At 55.1% G+C, this 23,959-nt stretch overlaps 1 protein-coding gene across 1 annotated transcript; it reads left to right on the forward strand.

Annotated features, from left to right (window-relative positions):
* The first annotated feature begins 391 nt into the window (after positions 1 to 391).
* On the forward strand, positions 392 to 22,335 carry B4GALT1 (beta-1,4-galactosyltransferase 1). Its single transcript, XM_082783023.1, has 6 exons — positions 392 to 742; positions 10,462 to 10,697; positions 16,006 to 16,193; positions 17,014 to 17,136; positions 18,248 to 18,352; positions 18,907 to 22,335. The coding sequence occupies exons 1-6, from the start codon at positions 439 to 441 to the stop codon at positions 19,040 to 19,042; spliced, it is 1,092 nt and encodes a 363-aa protein (XP_082639149.1). The 5' UTR covers positions 392 to 438; the 3' UTR covers positions 19,043 to 22,335.
* Positions 22,336 to 23,959: the final 1,624 nt, after the last annotated feature.

Consider the following 23,959-nt stretch of genomic DNA (forward strand, 5'->3'; position numbering starts at 1 on the left):
CAGCGCTCCCCGAGGCCCGGGTACGTGTGTGGCGGCGGGGCCGTGTGTGCGCCCAGCCTCCACCCCCAGCCCCGGGGGGCAGCAGGGCCACGGGCGGCTTGCTGACCACCACGGCTCCCACCTGAGGGCATCAACGAGCCGGGCAGGGCTGCGGGGACACCCCCCGGGCAGGGGGACACCTCCGCGGGGACACGGCACCGGAGAGGGGGATACCCCGGGCTGCCCGGCGGCGCCTCGCCAGCCCCCGACCCCTCTCCGCTGCCCACCCCCGGGCCGCCAGCCCCTCTCCCCCGTTTCGGGCGGAGGCTGCGGGCGGGCCCGGGTGCTGGGGGGCCGCCCCCGTCCGGGCGGAGCCGCCGGCGCCCCCGCCCCGCTCCCCCGGTGCCCGTCGTCGGCGCGGTGCGGCGCGGCGCGGGGCGGGCGGCAGAGCGCCTCGGCATGAAGGAGCCGTCGCTGCCCGGCACCTCGCTGCAGCGGGCCTGCCGCCTCCTCGTCGCCTTCTGCGCCCTGCACCTCTCGGCCACGCTGCTCTACTACCTGGCGGGCAGCGCCCTGGGGCCGCCGCGCAGCCCCGAGCCGCCGCCGCGCCGCCCGCCCCCCGCCAACGCCTCGCAGCCGCTGTCGCGACAGCCGCCGCCGACAGACGCCCGCCCGCCGCCGCGACCCCGACCCCAGCCCGCGTCGCCGTCGCCCACGCTTCCTCTGCCGCCGGGGCCGTGCCCCGAGCCCTCCCCGCTGCTGGGTGAGTGCCCCCCCGACGGCGACCCCCGCCCCGGTGGCCGCGGCTCGCTGGCCGCGGGCTGTGACAGCCCCCCCGGGGGGCACCGGGGACGCCCCCGCGGTGGCGGAGGCCAGGAGGGGACGGGGCGAGCAGGGGGGCACCGAGCGGAGCCCCCACACCCTCCCCGAGCGCTGTGCGCGCCCCCGGGGCGGCGAGCCCCCGTCCCCACGGGTGTCGCAGCTCGGGGGTGGCGTCGCGGACCCCCCCCCCCCCCCCCTCCGCCCCCTCTGGTGCTTTCCCCGGGCGAGAGGTTTCCCTTCTGGTGTCTTGGAGAGGTTGGGTAATTTCCTCTGGGAACTCTACCCAAAAATACCTCCCCTTGCGCAACGCCTCGCAGGAAGGAGCGGGCGGGCTGCGCCGAGCTCCGCTCGCCCTTTGTGTGCGCACTGGGGGGAGCCGCGCCGGCTGGGACGGGGCCGTGGGGCAGAGCCGTGGGGCAGAGCCGTGGGGCAGAGCCGTGGGGCGCAGGGCTTGTGCGCATCCCGGCGGCGCTTCCCGCATTTGTGGACCCGTGATGCAGTATCCTGATACGTGGCAGCCTGGCGTGGGTTTGGTGCGGGCTGGAGCCCTGCTCCCGCAGGCCTTCCCCGGGGCTGCATCCCCTGCCATCCCCCCCGGGTTTCTGCATCAGCCTCCTCCCGTAGCTGCTCGCATCCGCTGGCTTTGTCATGAGGCAGAGAAGAGAAAACAAAAAAAAAAAAAAAAAAAAAAAAGAAGAGGAGGAAAAAATAAAATAGAAAGAGCAGACTTTCAGCTGTTTTCCGCCCAGCTTGCTGCTGCTGGGTGCCTCGCAGGTAGGGGAGCTCATCCCGCTGGCATCCCAGCCCATCCTCACCTGCCCCTGGAGTCTGGGCACCCATCACCTGGCTCCTTGCTGAGGTGCCACGTTTCCGAGGGCGTTTTTTTTATTTGCTGGAGATCGTAAATGGAGAAGAGGCTTTCAAGCAGCTACCTGTGGTTTTCAGTTAATGAAAGCAACACAGAAATTCATAGTTTCTCTCGGTACTCGCTGGTCAGCTGTTTATGGATCAATGCATCTGAATAACAAATGACTGGTTTCTTATTTTAGGAAGGCGGTTTTGAGGTCACCAAAAGGAACTGCGTTGTGTTTTTTTGTTGTTGTTTTTGATTCGTGTCTTTCACTTTTTCCCCGTGCATCAATTTTAAGTTGAAAGCGGCTCTGCAAGCCTGCCCTCGTGAAGTGGATGTGGGAGCCCTTTATGAGCATGGCTTTGCTTTAAGCCATCTCCGCTCACCCTGATCCTCTCAGGAGCGAGTCATGTGCTTCGAAATGCCCAGAGTTCAGAGAAACGCTGCTCTGTGTCCCCAGGACTCAAGGCATTTTCAGCCTTGGTGGCTGGAGGATCAACTCAAGTACACTTTGTCTTCGGTGCAATTGGCAGCCGGTGCTAAGAGGCCAGAGGAGGCTGTTGAAAGTGGCTGCAGATGTTCAGAGTCACAGGGCCGAGCAGAAAGTAGCTCTGAGCAGCACAATAGGCAAATAGTTTCCAGCTTTGCTGCATGCAGCACTCGTGGGGTTGCGCTCAGGTGCAGGTTGGCACGGCACCCGCACGGCTGCGAAACATCTAGCCAGCATGTCAGTAGGAAACCCAACTGGCCTGGGGTAAAAAATTATTTTTTACCACTTTTTTTGGTTCATGTTTTGATGGCAGGCAGCATTTGTAAAACAATCCCGTCGTACCTCGGACGTTGGTCAGAGCTAAGTCTGCTCTGATAATCTTCTCATGTATCTCTGTGATCAGCGTGGGGGATGGAGAGGTGTAATGTCTGCAGGCATTTCTGAGGCTTAATTCACCCACTCAGAATTCAAAAACAAACAAACAAAAAAGCCTCCTTTCTCCGCACAAAGCTGCTTTTCAGCATAGGTGAAGCTGCTTATCAGTGTAGCTGCAACGAGCAGGAATCAGCAAGGACCTTCCTGGGGCTCCCTCCTTCCCCAGGCCACAGGGCAGTGCTGTGCTGTGAGCAGGTAGCGCCGTTCCCCCTGGCACAGACCTGGGTTCACGGGCACACACCTCATTTTCTCTTTCTTTTCCGTTCTTCCCCGCCCCCCCACCCCGCCTCATTGGGAAGCATGTGATGAATCACCCTGGGGATGTGTGACTGAGCTGGTTTGGCGTTTTGAGCAGTCAAATAGCCAGATACTGCCTTCAGAGCCCCCGAGGTTCCCTTCGAGTGATGTTCAGAGAGAGCAGCTGACAGTCCCTGCTGCCTGGCTCCTGGGCAAACACATCAGCTGAATGCGAGGTTTAATCTCGACATGAAGCTGCTGAACTTAACCTGCTTTTATGGTTCGTTTGCCTTTGCTTATCGTTTGAAAGCAGGAATTAGGGCTGGTGAGACAACGCTGTAAGTAAAACTTGAACGAAAAATCCTTAACAGCTCCGAAGTTCCTTAATACAAGGTAATAAAAGCGTTTATGCTCCAGCTGAGAGCTGCATGCCAATAAGTGGCTTAAATGGGATACCTGGAAGCAGAGCCCACTTACTGAAATTTCAGCCTCCTAGGAGCCCGAAAGGCAAATGCAAGCTAAAATCCAGCTCTGTGCTGCCAGTGACCATCCCCTAAACTGTTACGATTTTTGCCAGCTGTAGAACAACATAGTTTTAAAAATAATAATTAAAATATATAAAAAAAATCAAGAGTTGCTCTACAGAACTAGTGTATGTGTCGGCCTGCATGCTTTCAAAAAAGTCAAATGATTTTCCCCTCCCCTTCCCATGAGGTCCATGTCTTTCGGTGGTGGTGCTGTTTTCTGCCTCCGGATTTCAGTGAGGAGTGAGGAAGGAGGCAGCTCCCTTGGTGGCAATATCCCCACGTAAAAGAGCTCATCTACAAGCAGCGCTTATCTTTTGGTGCCAGAAGTCTGCAAGGCAGAACCTCATGGGCAGGCTTATCTGTACTTCAGGGATGTCATTTTTGAGTCCTGTCAGGTCGAGAGCACGTGTTGTTTATGGAAGTTATTTTAGAATACAGCTGTCTCTTTTTGCAATTTTTGACCCACATTTAGATACCAGGTGCGGCTGGCAGAGGGATGGCAGACTGAAGAGACGTGGCATCACCCTCAGCCCCATGAGCGTCGCATGGCAAAGACGAGCCAAGTGCCCGAAACACGCCGCAGGGAGGTGTCCGGCTCTGTGGCTTTTTGCCCCCAGATTTAGGCTTAGAGAACGTAGCAACACCAAACTAATAATTTAGGGAAATCATCAAAATGAAAATAAAAGCACCATGGTAAATCAGAGTCCTACATGGAGGCACTGGTGGTTTCCACCGACGTGGGAGCAGACGTGCTATGTAAAATGGGTGGTGATGCTTCGTGTCTGCGTGGCAGAAGGACTTATAGGTTACGTGCTGCCTGAAAAAGCTGGAGATCTTACTGGTGCAAGGGCCCACTGCCTGTGGACATTTCATGAACAGGGACAGAGGATGCCTTAGCATCAGCAAAACCCTGGCAGGGCATAATATGGGGCAAGAGAGTGGAAATCTTGAGGTGTCCAGCATCCCGGGGCGCTGGAAACACCAGTTCCTAAGAAAACCAGCGGTGCTGGTACCGTTGGGGTTTGGCAGATCCTCGCCCAGCAGCCCCACGGGGCGGGTGTTAGGAGGACAGTTCGGAGGGGATGCCCTGGAGTATGTCATTCTGTAAAAGTAAAACTGAAACTTGAAGAGAAGGGCATGGAGAGGGCCTGGAGAGGGGGAGCTAACACGTGGACCGGTTTGCTGAAGGTTAGGGCTTTTTTGGCCTCGAAAGAGTCTGTGCTCAGCTTCTCCAGAGAATATGCCAGAGGTGTTTGGCCCGGAGTGGATGCATGATGCTGCTGGCAGCTTGGCTGGCAGCACCACGACCATCCCCATGGTCTGGAGCACATCTCCCTTGGGAAGCGCAGGCTTTCTCAGCACCGAGCATCCCTGCCCCAGCACAACCCCTCACTTCTCCTCGTCTCCTCGAAGGAACAGCCTTGGATTATTATTAATTAGGCTCGCAGACTAGCTCAGAAAGGCACTGTGCCTTCCTGGAGAGCAGTCGTTTTGGGGACGCGGCGCAACACATGGGGTGCGCCGGAGAGAAAAGGAAAGTTTTCCATCTCGTGCATCTAGTGTTTTATAACGTGCTTGTTTCCCTGCCAGCGCTGATCTGAGGCAACAGCTAGGGTTGGTTTTTTGTTTTTTTTTTTTTTTTGGAAATTGGGCCAAGTTATGCTTGGAAAGAGGCAGCTGCACTTGGATGCAAACATGGGCTGAGCCCTTGGCCGCCCTGTCCCGGTGTGGAGCTCCTCAGACCCCAGCGGGCAGGGCACGGTGCCCACACCTGCCAGAGGGGTTTCGGGGTGAAGCGGAGGGGATGAAGGCCGGGCGTTTGGGGGATGTGGAAGGAGCAGTGCCACCATCCTGACAGGCTAGGGGAGGTCCTGCTGCCCAGCCCTGCTCCACGGGGAGGCCGCCTTTCCCTCGCTGTCACGCAGCGTGCGGCGAGGCGCGCATCAGCACCTCGGCAGCTCTGCAGACAGCCTGGTTCCCAGCTGCCTCCCAGAGATTTTCGCTCTCGCTGCAGCAGAGCAGTCCCGGAGCAGTCCCCAGGCAGCTGTCTGCCTGAAAGAGGGCTGCTCCTCTCTCCTCGCTCCCCCTCTGCGGGGCTCCAGGTGCGGCCCAAGGGCACAGGACGGGACCAGGAGGCCTCCCGTGTCCGCCTGTCCGCCCGCCCGTCCGCACGTCCTGCGGCAGGGTGGGGTTTTCCTGGCGGAGAGGCAGCTCAGCCTTTTTCTGCTCCGAGCAGCCGGGGAGTCTCTTTTGTTTGTTTGTTTTAAGTTTGCCGTTCGAGGGTCTGGAATTTAATTTCGCGGCGGCAGCCTGCAGCGAGCCTCAGCACGAGCAGGGCTAATCGCATGCAGACCGTCCCGCCGGGTGCGAGCTGGGCTGCAGCCACCAGGAAGGACTCTGCTTCTCTCCCCGAAGCACTTTCTCGTGGAAAGCACAATTTAATAAAAAAATAAATAGATTTAAGACACTGTGCGCTGGTGTGAGGCCTTGTGTTGGAGTAGGTGTCGTATGGGGCTGGATTCAGAACTCGTGCCCGGGCTATCTTTCGCAGTCAGTCTGCATCCAAACGCTGCAGGCTGGTGTGAATCCTTGTATTTTTCAGCCCGTTTTCGTGGTGGTGGACGAGCGGGGGCACGTGCCGGGCTCCAGGAGCGCGGCCTCACGCCAGCAGAGCTGATGTCTGCAGGAGGACACAGCTCCGTGAGCGTAGGCCGGCCGAAGGAAACAGATCCCGGTGCTCAGGAAGGATTTTTTTCCCCGCACCAGGACGTTTACAGCCAGACTGGAGGCTGCCCTGGGCAGAAAGAACAGGCTTGCCCCGTCCCACAGCTTGCTCCCTGGGGCTGCCACGTGGGTCTGGGGGCCGGGGCGACCCCTGCTCCCCAGCCCGGGGCTGAGGCTTTCCGGGGTGGAGCTGGTTTTGTTTTTCCCGGCGAGGCCTGTGTCAGTGCGGTCGGCGGGCCCTTCCCTTTTCTGCTCGGGCCCTGCAGAGAGCCTTTTTTGTTTCTCTCTGCCAGTTCTGCTTCTCTTTTCCAGTTTTCCTTCTGCACAGGCTTGCCTGCCCTGCCCGTGGCAGCACAGGCGCACGCGTGGCTCGGTAGCAGGGCGATGGAAACCTCCTCGCCCGCCTGCTGGAGGAAAGCATCTTTCAAGCCTCCCTGCTGCCTGCTTTTCCTTTCATTCTCACCAAATTAGACATCTGAGACCTTTGCCCACCCTAAGCCCGGCCGAGGCAGCTCTCAGACGGCTTGCAGCATCAGGCTGGGCAGATGCTGGGCTCTTTGTGCAGGGCACTTTGCTCCCCGCAGGTTTTTGCGAGCCTCACCTTTCGCTTCGTTTGAGAAACTGTTTCCTGTTTGTGCGAACCACACCGGCTCCTCTGGCGCCTGTGCCTGTGCAGAGCTCTTCCTGTGCACCTTTTGTTTGAAGCTGAGCAGAAATGTTTCTGAGCGAGAGAGATGGGGGGTGGGAGGCAGCTGGCTGCTGCTTGTTTTTTTTCGGTCCCTTCCACTGCCACCTAAAACCTCCGAGGTGTTCGGGTGTGAGGCGCTGCTTCTGCGTCCGTCCCAAATTTCTGGCAGCCCCTTAAGCATATTTTCAAGACTTTCTTGTTCTGAAAGCATGCAGCGAGGCTCGTGGGAGCTCTGAAGGCGAACCCAGGAGATGTCAGTCTCCAAGCCCCGTGCTGCGCGCGTTACCGGGGCTGCACGTCCTCGCGGCGCTGCCGCACGGGTGTGTGCTTGGCAGAGGCCCAGTGCAGAGTAGCAGCTCCTGTGTCAGGCAGCCACTCTGAGCGGAAGCAGAAGAGAGGTTGAGATGAAGTGAATTGGGCCGGAAAGTTTACACAGCAAACACGGAGCAGGATACGGTTTTAGCCAGTGTGACAGCACCCATGGCAAACTTCACACCTTCTCTTGGCATCCGCAGCTCTTGTCCTGGGTCAGCATCCTTGGGGCTGCTCGCTACCCAGGCAGTCAAAATGATCCAAAATGTGCAGCTGGAGCCGTGGCCCTGGTCTCTGCTTGAGAAGCCCGTGCTTGCAGCTCTCATTCTGCGCTTGCCCTGCCTGGGAGGCAAACGGCAAGCACCGATTTGTGCCGGGTGGCATTTTGCTGCTGCTCGCTGTCAGCTGCGTGGCCCTGCGAGGTCTGATTTGTTTTCAGGCGTTCTGTGAAAGCAGCTCGTCCGGATTTTTACATTTTCCTATCCTTACTGATGCCAGTGAATTTCCTAGCTGGGTGACCCGCGTCCAGCTGAGCTTAGCGGCGGTGCTGTGAGAACTACAGAGGCAGTACTCGAGGAGCACTCGTGGACGTGGACTTTGAGTGTGCTACGCTTAAAACTGACTTTATTCACAGCAGGAGGGGAGTGCTGCAGATAGTTCCTCATCAGCCTCCCTTCCAGCCCCCGAAGCTGTTAAATCTGCCCTCTGCAGCCAGCTCTTATCACGGCTGCTTTCCTCTCCTCTCTTTTCCTGCCTGACCTCCCAGCTTCTGGGTGGGAGGCAGGCAGGAACAGGGCTCGGCAGGATGCGCAGTGACCTGGGAGGGCTGCAGCTGCCAGCCTGCACAAACACCCTGCCAGTGGCTCCCCGGGGTCGCACGCTGCCGAAGACAGATTTTTGTGCAAATTGGGCTCAGCGGCCCACCTTCGCTCCCTGCTGCTCTACCAGCTGCTGGCAGGGCTGCCAAGCTGTTGGGGTGCCACTGTGGGGAGTGATGCTGCGCAGTGTGTGCCCCTTCCTGACCCGATACCTCCCCTTCCTGTGCCTTCCCCCCGCTGCAATGCACCCCGTGGGTGCTGGCAGGCTGGAGGGGCTTGGGCAGCGCAGTGGTAATGGGAGCTTAACGCCTAGGTTGGAGAAATTGCTTCCTTCTCGGCTGGGAGGGAAACACAGAAGCAACTGTTTAACATGGGAACTGGAAAGCATAAAAACTTTCCCACTTACCCCATGCAAAACGCATCTGCTCTGGGCAGATCATCATTATTCTCGTCGTTGTTGTCATCGCTGTTAATTTTTTCCCCGGGGAGCAGCGCGCTGGGATCCTGCCTGGTGCCGCAGCAGGCTGATCGTGGTCAGCCCCGCTCCCTGCTGAGCAGCCCACGGAGCTGCGAGGCGGGCGGGATGCCCTGCAGGAGACCTGTCCTCCCGAAGGACCAGCAGTCCGGCCACCCCTGCGTGCAGGCAGCGCTCGTGTCCGTCGTTCCCCAACACCCCTGACCCCGCGTTAGGTGGCCGATGTGCTGCTGAAAGACACGGAGTGGTGGTATGGATGCTCAGGGCTCGTGCTGCCCAAGGGTCAGCACGTTCTGTGGCACGCTTCCAGCTGCAGTCCGGGAGCTGGCAGCGGGCAGGCACCATTCCCCGTCAATTGCTTGCATTCAGACACCTCTTCTTGCGGGCTGAGCCTGCCCCCCTGCGCCTGAGCAGCTCTGCCAGTGGGTGTGAGAGCTGTTGGGAGATGCCTTCGCATCCCATCCGTGACACCTCTGCCTGCAAGGTCTCGCTTCCCCTGTGCCGGCAGCGAGTGAGGTGGCAGAGCTGCCCCGGGGGTGTGCTGAGCACGCCTTCATCCTCAGCAGGTCATCTCTAGCCAGAGCGAGCACAGGGCTGTGAAGCGTGCCCCACCTAAAATGACTTGTAGAAAAATAGCCTGGGAATGAGCCCGAGCTGCAGTATCACTTCCACCTCCCCAGTTGTGTCAGAAGGCACATAGTTGGGTACGTACAAGGTTGCTCGTATCGGTCACAGCCTTAAATAGCTCTAAAAATGCCCCTTCTCTGGGGGCTCACTGCCCAGTGCCTGTGGTGGGGCTCCCCTCTGCAAAGCCCAGCCTGGCTGTGGAGCCCCGATCCTGCCCGGGGGTCGCAGCAGCAGTCACAGCCAGGGGTTTGTGTGCTGCACGCTGCGAGTCCACACGCTGTGGCTGCGTCTTCAGCAAATGCAGAGAGGAGCTGCTGGCCCCAAGGTGAAACCCGTGTGCCAGTGCACACGCACCCAGGTGGAGGAGAGGGAGGAGAAGCAGCAGCCAAATCTTTCAGGAGTGATGCCCAGCCTAGCGTTTATGGCAAAAACCTTCAGCTTTGTGCACGGGGTTTGCTGGTACGGAGACAGCGGTGTCCCCGCTGGAGCCGATCTGTGCTGGTGGCTGGGCGTGCAGGCAGAGGGCAGCCTCATGGGCACCTCAGGCTGATTTATTAGCTCACTGTCACCGAGCACAGGGCAGGGCAGAGGGAGCAGTGGTTCCCCGGGGAGCGGTGCCACTCATCAGCCTTCTTCCACGGGTCAGTTTGTCAGGGCTGGGGCAGCCTGTGCCAGCAGGGCATCCAAAAACTGCTCCTGGGCGCCGTGCTCGCCCCATGTGTTGCGTTGCCTTTGTCTGGCTCCTGAAATTGAAGTGCTGCCAGGGGGCTTCTCAGTTTTTTACGCACCAGTGATGGCACCGATCAATCTGGCAGTTTCAAAACCTGCCGCTGTTGAAACCACGTGCAGGAATCGCCAACTGCATGCAAATCCAGACATACTGCCGGTTTTATTTATAGCCACGCTAGCACAGGACTCTTGATAAATAATGGGCACGCTGTTGGAACACTGAGAGCATCTGTAAGAAAAAAAAAGAAAAAAAGAAAGAAAGGGGGTTTTGTTCGCTTTGCATGTGGGCAGCCTTGGCGTAAGTGGTTACGTCGGCAGGAGAGCGGGGCTATTTTTGAAGCGCCCGACTCTCACGCTGCACGAGGTGGGTGGGAGCGCAGGGGACAGCGCCCTGCTCCGGGCTGGTTCCCCGATGTGTGTGCCAGCAGAAGCACGGCCGTGTGATGTTCAAGAGCTGTCAAGCACCAGCGGCTTCACTGGGGTCTGATATCATGGGGCCGGAGTGTTTGCAGGCTCGCCCTGGGTGGCGGCGTGTGGTCGCATCAGGTACAGCTGGCCCCAGCTTCACACCTCCGTGCACCACTGGGATTTCGTTTAGATCCAAGCCTGTGTTTAATAAAAAACAAACAAGAAAACAAGAAAATGAGAGTGGTGAATATCTGTGCGCGAGGGATGCGTGCCCGTGGAAATAAATGGTGCGTGGCCGTCGGGGCGTGCTAACGGGCTGTGTGCTCTGCCTTTCTTCCAGTCGGGGCACTACGCGTGGAGTTCTCCCAGCCCGTGAACCTGGAAGAGGTGGCGAGAATAAACCCACAGGTCAAAGATGGAGGTCGTTTCGCTCCAAAGGACTGTAAAGCACTTCAGAAAGTAGCAATAATCATCCCGTTCAGAAACCGAGAGGAGCACCTGAAGTACTGGCTCTATTACCTGCACCCAATTCTTCAAAGGCAGCAGCTAGATTATGGAGTGTATGTTATCAACCAGGTAAGATGCTGGGGACACGGGGCTTTTGACACTCTTGCAGCGGTGCCCGTGCCCCCTGAAACAAAGGAGTGGTTACTTTATCCTGAGTGGCAGTGGGTTGGCAGGCAGGCGTCAGGTTGCTCTGAAAGGCAATTAAAAAACAAGGTGAAGCACAAGAAAACGAATATGAACAATTTTGCTCTGATGATTTTGATGGAAAACCTGGAGTCTGCTCCTCCGGTCAGGCATAGCTAACTCTAAAAAGACTCTGGTTGAAGAAACTTGTTGGTCAGGAGGAAAAAAAATCCCTAATAGCCCAACCCAATCTCATTTCTCTTTTGAAAAGTTCCTTTTCACAGGAACTGCTGCAGGGGTTGCACACAGAGCTGTAAGCTGACCGGGTAGCCTTAATACCTGATCTGGAATTAAGTGTGACATAAAGCCATAGGATTTCACTCGAGGAAGTGAGCAGCTTTTGTTCATGGTTAGTAATAAAGCATAAAGTGTCAGGATGGACAAAAGAAAGGTGCCGCAGCACAGCAGGTAAGTGTCTGTCTTCAGGCCAACAGAGCAGAGCAGGAACAGGCAGCCACAGGGTGTGGGGGGTGCTCGTCATTTTTTTCCTTGGTATCTGGAGGACGTAGACTTGCCTTAAAAAGGAAAAAAGAAAAAGGTACATTTCACTTCAAGCAACATAAATCTTAATTTATTCCATAATGGTGCTTAAACAATTGGGTGTTGGAGGGGCTTATGGCGTGCGGGCAGCAGCGTGGCAGGGCAGCAGCAGCCCTGTCGGTCCCGGCAGGCCTCTGCAAGGACAGCCCCGCGGTGCATTATTGCTCTTTGTCCCGTTTTGGTCTCAGTTTTCACAGAACTGAGAAGCAGCCTGCTTCCTCAAACGCAGCTCCTGCCACCTCGGTCTGGCCCACATGGCTGCGGGTGTCACGGCGCGGCCGGAGGGGCGGGCGCCGCAGCCCTCACGGCGATCCAGGAGGAGCTGCTGGTGGTGTGGAGCCAGCAGCACGGCTGGGGCTGGTGTTTCCCCATCGGGAGAGCCACGGGGTGAGGGAAGTGAGGGGCTGGATCGCACAGAGCCATGCCGGTGTCCCGTGGGCTGGCAGGGCCCCGGCCTGGCCCCAGCTCCCAGCGCTGCCGTGGTGAGGGTTTGTGCAGCCCGCCTTGCTCTGCTCCTCTTCTCCTCTGGTGCTCTGTCCTCTGGTGCTACGCCCGTGTGCTCTCAAGTGATTGAACCCTCACACAAGTCATTTAAGGAAATGTTCTTTATTTGTTTGTTTTGTTTTTGTTTTTTTAACTCACCCCTTTGGGCAAAGCGGGAGCGGGAGTGACGTCCAGCATGCTGGGTGTATGTGTCCTGGACACATCCTGTGGTCAGATATAATAGGTTAGTAAGCAAGGCTGCTTGACTGGCAAAATAAATACTCTCCTTCCTCATGCCTCTTGTGAACTTGTGTCTGGAAGAGGCAGCACGGTCAGCGCTGGTGAGCCCATGGGATGTGTCTCTCCAGGGTGAGTGGGAACACTGAACGGAGAGATGCACAGAAAATGTGTTAATTCTGCCAGAACTACAGTGGGATAATGGTCTTATTTCTCTGCTGTCTTGACAATTGCTTTTCTCTTTTTCTTGTCTGTCCTTCCCTTTGCATCTGCCCTCCTTTTTTTTTTGTTGTTTTTGTTGTTTTTTTTTTTTTGTTTTGTTTTGTTTGTTTTGTTTTGTTTGTTTTGTTTTATTTTTCCTTCTAGTGGGGAAATGTTACCTTTACTTGTTAATCCTGTCTATAGCAAAGCAATCACTGAAGCAAGGAGAATTACTGTGTGATCTGATTCTTACACGCTGCCTACGTGCTCTTCTGTCCTCTGCATCTCATAGAAAGAAAGAGGAGCGCTGAGCCCTGCTACTGCTGCACTGGTAATGTCAAACTTCTTCCTTTCAGCACAATGCGTTTCCCTCTCGAGCCCGTTGTGTCTCCACCATGCTGTTCCTGCGTGCCTGAATGCCTCAGAGTAGGGCTTGGCTGGAGTCAGGGGAACGGTGTTCGTAAGATGTCCAGCATGTAACAGGAGCCAGTGGAAAATGTGTGCTACGTCTGCCCCTCCCCAGCCCAGCAAAACCCAAACCTGACACGTGGAGCAGCGGCTGGAGGATCCCTCAGATAAGCTTGAGATGAGAGATGCACGGCTGGCAGCACACCCAGCTGATGAAGCACAGGCTTGGCTTCGTGGCAGGAGAAGGCAGTGGCGAATTTGTCAAGCCTGCTGTAGTCCTGCTCGCTCCTGCAGTCGCCCATGTGCTCCCTGTTGCATTCACAAGACCACGAGCCTGCAGTAGCTGTGCAGTCGCAGTCGCTTTGGGTGGACTGCGTGCTGCTGCTCCACGAGCTGCTGTGCATGCCAGGACATCCGTGCACTCAGGTTTCAAAACAAGTTTTCTTGCTGCACCTCAGCGGGTGCCACTGCCCATGTGTCGGAGACCTCGTGCACCAAGCTGGAGTTCAGGAGAGAGGAGGCATGGCAAATTCCCTAAAAACTGCATTTTCCACTGGTCCCCGGTGTTACTTGCAGCACCCTTAGTAGCAATTTTCCGGAGAGCATGCGTGTGTCTGTGTGTGTGTGTGGCATCACGCCCGTTCCTGTTATTTCATGGGGTGTGCCAGGGCTGCCTCCTGCCTCAGAGTGCGAGACAGGGCAAAACTGGGGTGACACCACTGTTCAGGTGGCAACTTGCAGGTTTGCAAGCCTCTTAGTGTGAGTCTCAGCTCCGTACACCCCAGCTGAAAGAAGGCAGCACCCTTTGGTGGAGCTAGCTGAGCAAACCAGATCCAGCAAAGGGAAGGAGGAGAAGCCTAGCTGATCTTCTCCAGGTGCCAGCAGGAGCCAGCATCATCCCCTGTCCATCCGAGGCAGCCAGCTGTGCCCCTTTATGCCAGTCTCTCATGGGCTGGTGGCTGGGGATGGGCTTACAAGTGCTGGAAGGGACACAGGGAGTAAATCTGTGAGGCAGAAACAGGTGCTGAGCACCAGCACTGGCTTCTGATGTGGACTGAGCTCCTGGATGAGAGAATACAGGGGGAAAAATTGTCAGGGAAAAAAAAAAAGTGCTTGGAGTGCACCTTTTCTTGTTGAAAGCCCAAAAAAAGAGGTGCAGAGGCTACACCTGGAGCACAGCGGTGGTGCCAAAGCGGCAGCCCCCTGTCTGCTGCGTGGCTTTTTGGGGCGATGCCCTCCAACAGAGCGGGTCCAGACCCATCCCTGCCCCTGGGATGAGCACCCACGGGCACAGAGCTGCCAAGCAGGGGCGGGCGGGAGGCTGGCTGCTGCCTGCTGCGCCTCGCCTGCGCTCCCCAGCCTCGCTGGTGCTGCCGTGCAGCTGGACAGGGTGGCCACCAGGAGAGCAGATTTCCCTTTTCCCTCCCAAAGTCGGGAGTCAGTCGGAGACAGGAGCCTGCAGCACCATCTTCAAGTTTTGGGATGTGGATCCCAGATTCTGGGGGCGTGCTGGTGCTCCTGAAGCGCCTTAGGTTAAGAAGCAGAGATTTCTGCAAAAAGAAAAAGCTCTTACCGGGGCAGGAGGGGAGAATTCGGGGAGAAATTTAAGAAAGCAGCTCCTGGTAGAATTGTTAATCCCTGAGTGTCCCCTGGATGAGCGAGAGGCTGCTGTAAGGCATGGATTAAATCAGGCTGAGCCCCTGCTGATCACAAAACCCACGTGGAGCACGCTGCTCGCCTTGCACTGCTGCTACAAGAAGAGCAGCCAAGGGGTGTGAAACGAGCAAGCACAGCTCCTGGTGCAGGGAGAGGCCCTGAAGGATATTTTCTGGGGACCAACCTCTGGCGTGGCCCAAGATCCTCCATCCTGGTTGAGTCTCCCGGCCGTACGGGCTCTGCTGGGGCTCGTAACTCCAGCTGCAGGACTGGGGAGCGCGTGGGCTCGGCAGCCCCTTTGCTGGCAGCCAAAAACCCTCTGTTCCCACAGCCACAGCCGCTCCCTCTCCCCATCCCCTTTGTTCAACTTTCCTTCATCTTCTGCGCTCCAGTTTTCACAGCTCTTGCTTATGCATGACGGTGATCATCTTCCCACCACCTCAGTTATTGCGTGAACCCTTTTATTTCAGGTGAGGATGCTGAGAACTGGCTCAGATCCTCCTCCGCTAAAGCTCACTCCTCCCTGTGAAGTCATTTAAGCCCCAGGCAGGTGCTGAAAGCTTCTGAAAACCTGGGTTTGACACTTGCATGTTAAATCCTTCATTTGAAAGATATTTGTGTCTGTTTCACGGTTAAATTCTTGGCTCTCCAGCCACAGATCCATTAACCAGTTTTGGTTTTTGGTTACTAATTATTAATCCAAGCGATCGGATTAATCAGTTTCTAAAAAGATTATTTATTAACCAAACAAAGCCATTCAGGAGAGGAGGTAAACGGGATACTTCAGGCTGCTTCTCTGTATTTTATCTAGCCTTGATTTTGCGTCCCACACCGCCAGCTCACAGCAGGGTGGGGAGCCGATTTGCACGCCTACACGCATGCACACGCTGCAGGAGCCAGGCACGGCAGGGCAATCCTTTGGCTCGAGGCTGTGGAGAGAGGAAGGTGGGAAGGATTTGGCAGGCTGGGTCTCCCGGCTGGCAAAAATCTCCTTCAGCGCTGCTCCCCGTGCAGGGCTTGGGTTTGGTGCCGCTGCCGCGGGGCCCGGTGCTGGATGAGGAGCCACCCCAGGCCACCAGTGCCCCCAGGGTATGGTCCCGGTGCTGGTTTCTGAGAGCACCCCAGCAATCCGCCAGCCCGTGTGTGTGTGCCAAGCCACGTGTGCTTCTGCCCGAGAGAGGCCAGGCTGATTTCTTGCACCCGAGATGTTTAGCCCCACAGCCCTTGTCCTGGCCACAGCCTGAAGCGCAGCCGTGGTTCCTCTCCACAGTGCTCAGAGCGAGCACCTCCTTCCAGAGCGGTCATTTGGGTTATCTCGCTTTTGCTTTTGCTGTTTTATTTAATTTTTTTTTCTGCCGTGAGAGGCTCCATCTCCTTGCCCTGCAGTCTGTGAGCCTCCTCACAAAACTCAGCCCTGAAGTGCCCATGTGTGGGGTGGGATGGGGCCCTGAGCCCCCACCACACCGTTGTCTGACCATTTCGGCTGCCCCTGCAGCTGGGACCAGCTCAGATGCCAGGTCCCAGAGCACCACAGGAGCACTCGGTCCCCAGTTCGGGATGCCAGAGACCTGCAAACCCAGCGTGGCAGCACCGGCGACAGGTAAGAGACCTGCTGATTTCAGCTGTTCAATGCAAGTCACTTAACCGCGTTTCTTTTATTTTACACCAGGACGGAGAAGAAGAATTTAACCGTGCTAAACTGCTGAATATAGGATTCACGGAGGCTTTGAAAGAGTATGACTATGATTGCTTTGTGTTTAGTGATGTCGACCTAATCCCAATGGACGACAGGAACACCTACAAATGTTATAGCCAGCCAAGGCACCTCTCTGTCTCCATGGATAAATTCGGATTTCGGTGAGGGGCATTTCCTTCCTAACTCTGCCGCGAGCACCGCAGGCCAGGTGCAGCGTTACACATCCCCACCCACCAGCAAAACCCTGGGAAAACGTCTCTGGAAAAACGCTGCCTTGGCACTCACGTCCCTGTGGGAGCAGGCAGCTGGGGCAGAGGGAGCAGGGCACAGAAATGAGCCGTTTTCTGAAAATTTCAGTGTCTGGGCAGGCAGATGCGGGGCTGGGAGAATTGGGCCTGTTGTGCTGCAGGTGCCTGTGCCCCACCTTGTGTTTTGTGGTGTCAGGGGCTGGTGTTTCAGCCCAGCCTGGAGAGAGAGGTGATCTCACAAGGCAAGATCCATGCAGGGAGCTAGAAGAGGCCATGCGGGGCGTTATTCTTAGGGCAGGACCCGGTGTTTTTGGGGCTGCTTGGCTTCAGGCCGCAGCAGGGCCTGCCCTGGTGTCTGGGGGCAGCACAAACAGAGCGCCCGCCAGCTTGCAAGCTGGTTCTCCAGGCTGCTGCAAACACAGATGTGGCTTGCTTTTCCTACCTTTCTTTCATTTTTCCTATGCCAAATCCCCCCGGCTGAGTTTAAAAACTCAACCCATGAAGCAAAAACCGGTTGTAAGCCCCAGGTGTCCCTGCCCCAGGCCCTGCAGCCCTCCAAGCAGCCAGGTGATGCTCCGAGCAGAAATGCTGGCCCCGGGGGGGTTCCTCTGCTTGCTGAAGCAGAGCCAAGTCCTGTGGTAGGTCTTGGGGGTGGGTTGGCCAGGCTGGGGTGACGGGCACCGTGACCCCTCCTCAGGTCCATCCCCTAATGGTCTCTTCTCCCAAATTCCAGGTTACCCTACAACCAGTATTTTGGAGGCGTGTCTGCCCTGAGCAAGGAGCAGTTCACAAAGATCAATGGGTTCCCAAACAATTACTGGGGCTGGGGCGGCGAAGATGACGACATCTACAACAGGTAAATGAGCACCCACCTCGCACCACCAGGAGCCATGGGAGCTGGGGGGGAGAAGACCTTCACCCACAGAGCCCAAGGCAGCTCGAGGCTCGCCCAGGTCTGCAGCCTGGCAGCGCATCCCTTTGTTCCCAGGAGGGATTTGTCTGTCAGGTTTTAAGCAGCTCCAAACAATCCCCTGAGCGCTTGCTTCCTGCCTGGAAGAAGGCTGAGGAAGGCTTAGAATTGCAAACGAGGAGGAAGGTATTTGCACAGGGCTGGCCGGGCCCTCCTCTGCCTGAAGATGAGGGCAGATGTCTGTGGGTTTGTGTTACCTTCTTGACCCCAGGAAGGTGGGGCCATCCCTTTGAGAAATCATCGTAGGAACTCGGATGTGAGAGTCTCCTGACGTTTCTTGCCTGCGGAGCACACCCTGCATTGTCCTTTCCCTGGGCTTTCCAAGCTCTCCTGAGCTTCCTGAGGCAGCTGCAGATTCTCAGCACATTTTTTCGATAGCCCAAGCGAGGGGTGACTTCTGGTGTGGCAAGGCACTCAAAGAAAGGTGGAAGTTGCCTCTTTGGGAACTTGTGTTTTGAGGGGTGCGGGGTGCTGTGTAAAAATTCAAAGGGAGACACGAAGGAAGAGGTCTGACATTGGCATCCATGACCTGCAGGTGCCTTGCAGAGAGCACAGAAATGACGGCGGGCTGCCCCCCTCCCCGTGCTGCTTCACCACTCCCCGGTTCAGTTTCTACCAGCACAGCACTTCCTTGCACTTCAGCTTTCACATCTTGAAAAATGAATGCTCTTCTGGCTGCCTTCCAAATGGGTTAAAAACTAGATGTCTGCCATTCAAATTCCAGTCTAAAGCCCGGAGCAAGGTTAACGCAGGCGCTGGCAGAGCCGGCTGGGGTTCAGGGAGGTAGCAGGGCCCTGGTGCAGGCGGGGGGGTGTCTTCTTTCCCCACGCGTGGGAAGGGACTGGCTGTCCTCTCCTGGCATTAGCAAGCCTGCAAACACACAGCAAGGTCCTCAACCAGAAGAAGAAAGCAGGTGGTGGCCGCCAGCGGGGAGCATGCTGGAACAGCCCTCATCTGTCACCTGTTGCGGGTGTTTAATATGCTCTGCTCCTGACAGGCTGGTGTTCAAAGGCATGGGGATCTCGCGGCCAGATGCTGTCATTGGGAAGTGCAGAATGATTCGCCACTCGCGTGATCGGAAGAATGAACCCAACCCTGAGAGGTGCGTGCCTGCATCCCCACTGCCTTGTGTGCTCTACCCCTGCACCAACCAGCCCCACCGCCCCGAGCTTTGGCCATCTCCTGCCCGCCTTGTGGTCCCCATGCTGGCTGCACCCTTCCCTTTGCCACCGTGTTTCCTTCTCTCTCTCGTCTCTGCAAGATTTCACCATGGCACCAACGCCTCTCACCATTTTATTTCTTTCACCCCTTTTCTTAAATATCCCGTGCACATCAAAGAAAGCTGCAAGCGGTGGTTCCCAGCTTGTGGTGGGGGAATAAAACCATTGCTTTAATTCAGAACCGGAAGAAAATATATATATATATTTTGTAGATATACGTAAAAGGCCGGTGTGGTCTGGAAGCTTGGCTGTTTCCTCCTGGCTAAAAGCCACCCCCTTGGCCTCCCCAGATGAGGGGTCTGACGGGACCCACGCTGATACCCAGGCTGTTCTTAAGGGCTGGAGCTGAGCTGCTGTCCGGGAGGCAATCAAAATGTCACACGGAGTGGGGGTTGTTTAAAGGTTTTCTTGTTTGTTTGTTTTTCCCCTTCCGCAGGTTTGACCGAATTGCTCACACAAGGGAGACAATGGGCTCTGATGGCTTGAATTCGCTCTCCTACAAGGTGTTAAGGACTGACAAGTACCCTCTGTACACAAAGATCACAGTGGATATTGGCTCACCGAAAAGCTAACACCGCAGGCACAAGAGAGACGTTGTGTACGTTGCCTGGGACATCTGGCCTCGCTGATGCTTTATATCTTCTGGGTTTATAACAGTTGCAATGAACAACGACAAAGAAAAAGGCCTCATTTGGTGTGCCAAAGCCTCTCCAAATTGGGTGGACAAGTGCTTTTATTCTCCTTTATCTTTTTTTGGCTTTTTTTTTTTTTTTCTTTTTTTTTGACTTTACACAACCTTCCAGCTCTCCATTGTTTTATAAGTCCAGAAGCTGTACCTAAGAGCTGTAAATATTTACTTTGGTGAGAAACATTGAATGTCATCTCTCTGTGACAGTGCTCCCTATGTTAAGTTGATTGCTGGACCCAAGTTTTAGTGATTACAACTGTGGTGCATCAGCAGTTGGTGCCCATGACATTTTAGTATTCTAAATTGGGTGGATGAAAGCATTCCTTTTAATTCATTCCTGGTTTTACTTTATGAAGGACTGTAAAATGCTGCTAAAATTGTACAAGTTTACGCATTTCATTAGATTTTTTTTAATGGAGACAACATCATGTCTTTTTTTCTTTTTTTTTTTCCTAGCAGTGACCAAAACATTCTTCTCTGTGTGCAGAGCAAGTTTTGAATAACCAAGTCAGGATTCAGTGAATGTCACTATTTCTTTCCGTCTCAAAGGAGACTTTGAGTGAGTTGAGCCAGAATCTGCCACTGCGCTAGCTCTCTGCGTAGGGTGGGAGCTAGGCAGATGGATAGCACCTGCTTTGTGATCTGCAAGTACCGCTGGCTTTAGATAACCATACTTCTGGATGTGACAGTGACATTTTGCCTAAGCAGAACATGACACTTGGGGAATATTTTGTTTGGTTGTTTTTTTTTGATGGATTTTTTTTTTTTTTCGATGGGGGTGGAGGTGTGCTTTTTTATTCCCTGAAAACAGAGATTGAGTGGGTTAAATTGCACATTGAAATGATGGCCTTAAAATTTGCTGACACTTGATAACAGTGGTAGAAAGCCACCACGCTGTTCAAACATTGTCTGAAGACAAAGAACGAAGCTTTGCTTGCAAGGTCATGTGAAAACTTGAATTCACTTATTACTTCTGTTGTTGTAACATTTTAATAACTTTTAAAGTAATTTGTATATCATAAGCAGAATATTTAATACCAGATTAAACTAGGGTGCAGCATAATAGGATATGCTTCAAGGACTCCTTTCTCTCCAGGCTCTTGGGCTTTTTATGGATTGTAACATATAAGCCATGCATGACACTTGCTCTGCATACTTGTCCACGGAACCTCCCGCAGTGCTGAGATACTTGCAGGACAGCAGGTATCCCATTTTTTAATTATTATTATTTTTTAATTATTTTTCCCTTAAAGCCTGTTGAGACACGTGTCCTGTGTCGGGTAGCTCCCTCAAGGAGCATGCAGGCTGCAGAGCACTACCTTCTGCTTGTGCACCAGGGCACCAGCAGCACCTGGCTTGTCCTTCCCACAGCCCTGTTGAAACCCTCAAGCGCTGACACCCTTGGAGCTGGGTTAAGTGATTTTTAAAACTCTCAGCCAAAATGGAGAGCTTAATTCCTTCTGGTGAGTAGTTACTTACCAGCTGTGACCACAGAAATTTGCACTTCCTTGGCCTGTGCTGAAGGCTGTTGAAATCAGGGACACTTGTATTGGGGATCATCTTCAGCACTGCCTCTCTTTTTTTTTTTTTTTCACTCTTTTTTTTTTTAAAAAAAAACTTTTGATTTTTTTTTTCTCTTTATTTTCTTTTTGGGGTGTTTTGGACCTGAAGATTTTGCTGAACCCTTGCACTGCAGGGGTGGGATCCTGCGGGGGCCGGGGGGGCTTGCTCTCTAAGCTGCCAGGCTATGGCCTTGACATTTCTTCCTAGGCCAGCAGCAGAGCAAAGTAAGAGCAGAGACTGTACTCACTAGGGAGACACCCAGCTGCCTTTCCAGCTTCATTTGGGAACGTGCTCATCCCCTTGAACACCGTTGCTGCCAGGCGTGCTGCTGCAGTTGTGCTGGGTGTGGAGCGAAGGCAGGCTTGCAGGGAGGCAGGCGTTCACTGCTGCCTTACAAACGTGGCTGCTTTTTGGCAAGTCAGGCTCCAGCGCTTGCAGACACAATGGGGTGCAGGAGGAGGCTGTGTTACAGGAGCCAGGTCAGACACCTGCCTGCAAAATCTTGGCACAGCTGCAGTCTGCACCAGTAGCTGAGGCATAGGCGAAGGCTTCTTTTTTATTTTATTTTATTATTTTATTCTTCCAAAGGTGCCTTACAAGCAGGGCCCCCCTCCCACAGGTGGCAGGCAGGTCAGCACCAAGCCTCACCAAAGCTCCACTGCAAATCCTGGGTCTCTGCGAGAGCACCTGGGTTTGGTCCTGAGCCTTTCGTGTGCTGGAAAGCTGGGACCTTCGGCTGTGGCTATGTCTGTCTGCTAACTGGCTATGCAAAGGGGCTACCTGCTGTATTTTAGTGTTTTCCTCGTTTGGTTGGCTGGTTGGTTTTTTAGTTCATTTGTTTCTCCTTGCCTATTGATTCTCTGGGGATTAGAAAAAGTCAGCGTAAGAGCTGCTTGCTCCGCTGTCTGCTGGAGTTGTGGAGCGTCGTGCAGGTGGTCCAAGCACGTGGTGGTTCTGGCTGTTACAATCAAAGCTCTCCATGGATGTGCCTTGAAAGAAGGGAGAGACGGAAACTGCAAAACCAGGAAACCTGAAAACCATTTTCAGCACAGAGACGCCGGTGGTGCCAGAAGCTGCCGCTTGGTTTCTCTCCCAGCGCTGAAGCCTCAAGCCATGTCAGAGCCGAGGACGCTGCTTCCTTACCCTTCGGTGCTGAACCTTCGTGCCCAGATCTCACTGCCCCTACGTCAAGCTGCGCTGCTCGAACTGGTGAAACGCTCTGGCTTCCACCTGGCCGTGAGATCTTTCCCCTCGGGATACCCGGGGCCCTTTTCTACGCATGCTCGTCTGACACAGCAGTGCGTTTTGACTGGGCGGTGCTCTTTCCACTCCTGTCGCGACACTCAGAGCGATACCGTGCCTAACGGTTGAAACCTGCAACAAATAGCTGCAAGGGAAACGCTAATGCTCGGCTTCTCTGGGACTGCTGTTTGCTCGCTGGGATGAGAGAGAGGGTCCGGGCATGCAGCTTTCCCCCTGGATCTTGCTTGCCTACTGGACTGCTGCTCACGGGTCTCCCACAGGTGGTTTTGCTTTTGCATTTTTATCATTTATTTACCAACGGGTGTATCGTCTGATGTTCCTCTTTACTGTTGGTGTCAAATAAAGTATTTTCAGTTACGGCGTTTGGCAGTGTCACTCTGACGAAGCGGGCTTCCCAGCCTGCTACCCTCAGGGTCCCCCAGCCTGAGTTTCTCCCCTGGCCCTTGCAAAAAATTTAATTGGAGGGGTGGAGCAGATCCCAGAGTGCCCAGGTGCCCCCAGAGGACCATATTTTGCCCAGCAGGCTTGGCTGGAGGTTTGGAAACAGGGGAATCATTGCTGGGAAAGCGATGCAGAAGCCTGCCTGCCTTACTTGGCACTTCCTCATGCAAGCGGTTTCCGCGGAGGAGATGATTCGACGCTTGGTATCTACAGGCGAAAAACGGTCCGAGAGAGGCAACGTGCTTTTCCCCTTCCTGCCGGTTCTGTCCCCAAAGCATCGAGCTTGGGTGGCCAAGGAGTGGGGGCAGTTTTGTGGTGGGAAGGAGCCCCGTGTGGAAACCTTGTCCCTCGGTGAAGGAAGCAGCTGAGAAGCCTCAGCAGGATTTCACCGTTTTCCCTGCTGGTGCTGCAAGGCCTCCCCGGCCAGAGCAGCATGTGACTGCAAAGGATCCCTTTATCCCTTTATCCTTCTGCTGTGAGAGCTAGCTCGCTCCAGCACAGCTTCCTTCCCCACCTCCAGCTCCACCTGCCTGGAGGGACAGGGATGGGTAACCAGAGATCTCATCCTTTGTGTCACGCTTGTTTACCCCGCTGCACCTTCCTGTTCTCCAGTCCATGGGGGGAAAATAAATAAATTAATTAAAAAAAATCCCACAAACAAACAAACAAACAAGCATACAAAAACCATGAGGCTGTTGTTAGAAGGCAGGAAAGGACTTGGCTGAAGTTTTCTGACCCCTTTCACCCCCTTGGAAGGGGACTGAAGAGCATGTGCTTGCTGCCTGCCCGTGCTCTGTGTCTCAGCACAGCGGGGCTGACACTGGATCTGTTTTTATCTGCCTGCATCGTGCTGGCAGGGTGTCTGTGCCCTTCGGGTGATGCACCCACACAAGACCTCCTTTTATCTGCCTGAGCTGAGGCAGCAGCCCTGCTCCTGGGGCCTGTTTTCCTTTTCTGCCTGCCGCTCTCTGTATCACAACCAGGGAGGCAGATGTTAGTGCACAGAGACAAGACCAGCGTGGAGCCAGTGGTGAATGACTCCTGAAGCCAGGATTAGGTCCTGCAGTGAAGGAACCAAGCGGGCAGAGCACGGGACTGGGGTTCATCCCAAACTCAGGGGGCTCTTTTTGCCTTCCTGCCCTTCACAGGCTTGAAAACTGCCCCTGAGGAGGTGTGTTTAGTGATGTCCCTAACCGCAGTCACTGCGGTGTTTCACCAGGACAGCCAGCCAGCTTCAGCAAGCAGCCTGCCCGTGCTTCCCAAAGCCAACCAAGCCAGACCCCTGCTTCGTGTTCACCACTCCCAGCACCTGCCCAGCCACCAGAAGTGCAGGGAGGAGCGGTGAAGCTCTCCGTGGTGGGGTCCAGCTCGCCCAGAGCCGGCAGAGGGACACAGCCCGCGCCTGGGAGCATTGCCTCCAGCACGGAGGTGCTGGCTGCTGGCACCGGGATGCTGCAGTAAGAGCTTGCTGATTGATTTAATTTTTTTAATTTTTTTTTTCCTCCACCCTTCTCTGGAGAGGGAGAGAAATGGC

The sequence above is a fragment of the Aythya marila genome (genome assembly GCF_965140915.1).
Source record: "Aythya marila genome assembly, chromosome: Z".
NCBI classification, from domain to species: domain Eukaryota; kingdom Metazoa; phylum Chordata; class Aves; order Anseriformes; family Anatidae; genus Aythya; species Aythya marila.

Coding starts and splice junctions, on each gene's coding strand:
- B4GALT1 (XM_082783023.1), top strand. CDS start 439: ATGAAGGAGCCGTCGCTGCCCGGCACCTCGCTGCAGCGGGCCTGCCGC. Junction 16,194..17,013: donor ATGGATAAATTCGGATTTCG/GTGAGGGGCATT, acceptor CCCAAATTCCAG/GTTACCCTACAACCAGTATT. Junction 17,137..18,247: donor GATGACGACATCTACAACAG/GTAAATGAGCAC, acceptor TGCTCCTGACAG/GCTGGTGTTCAAAGGCATGG.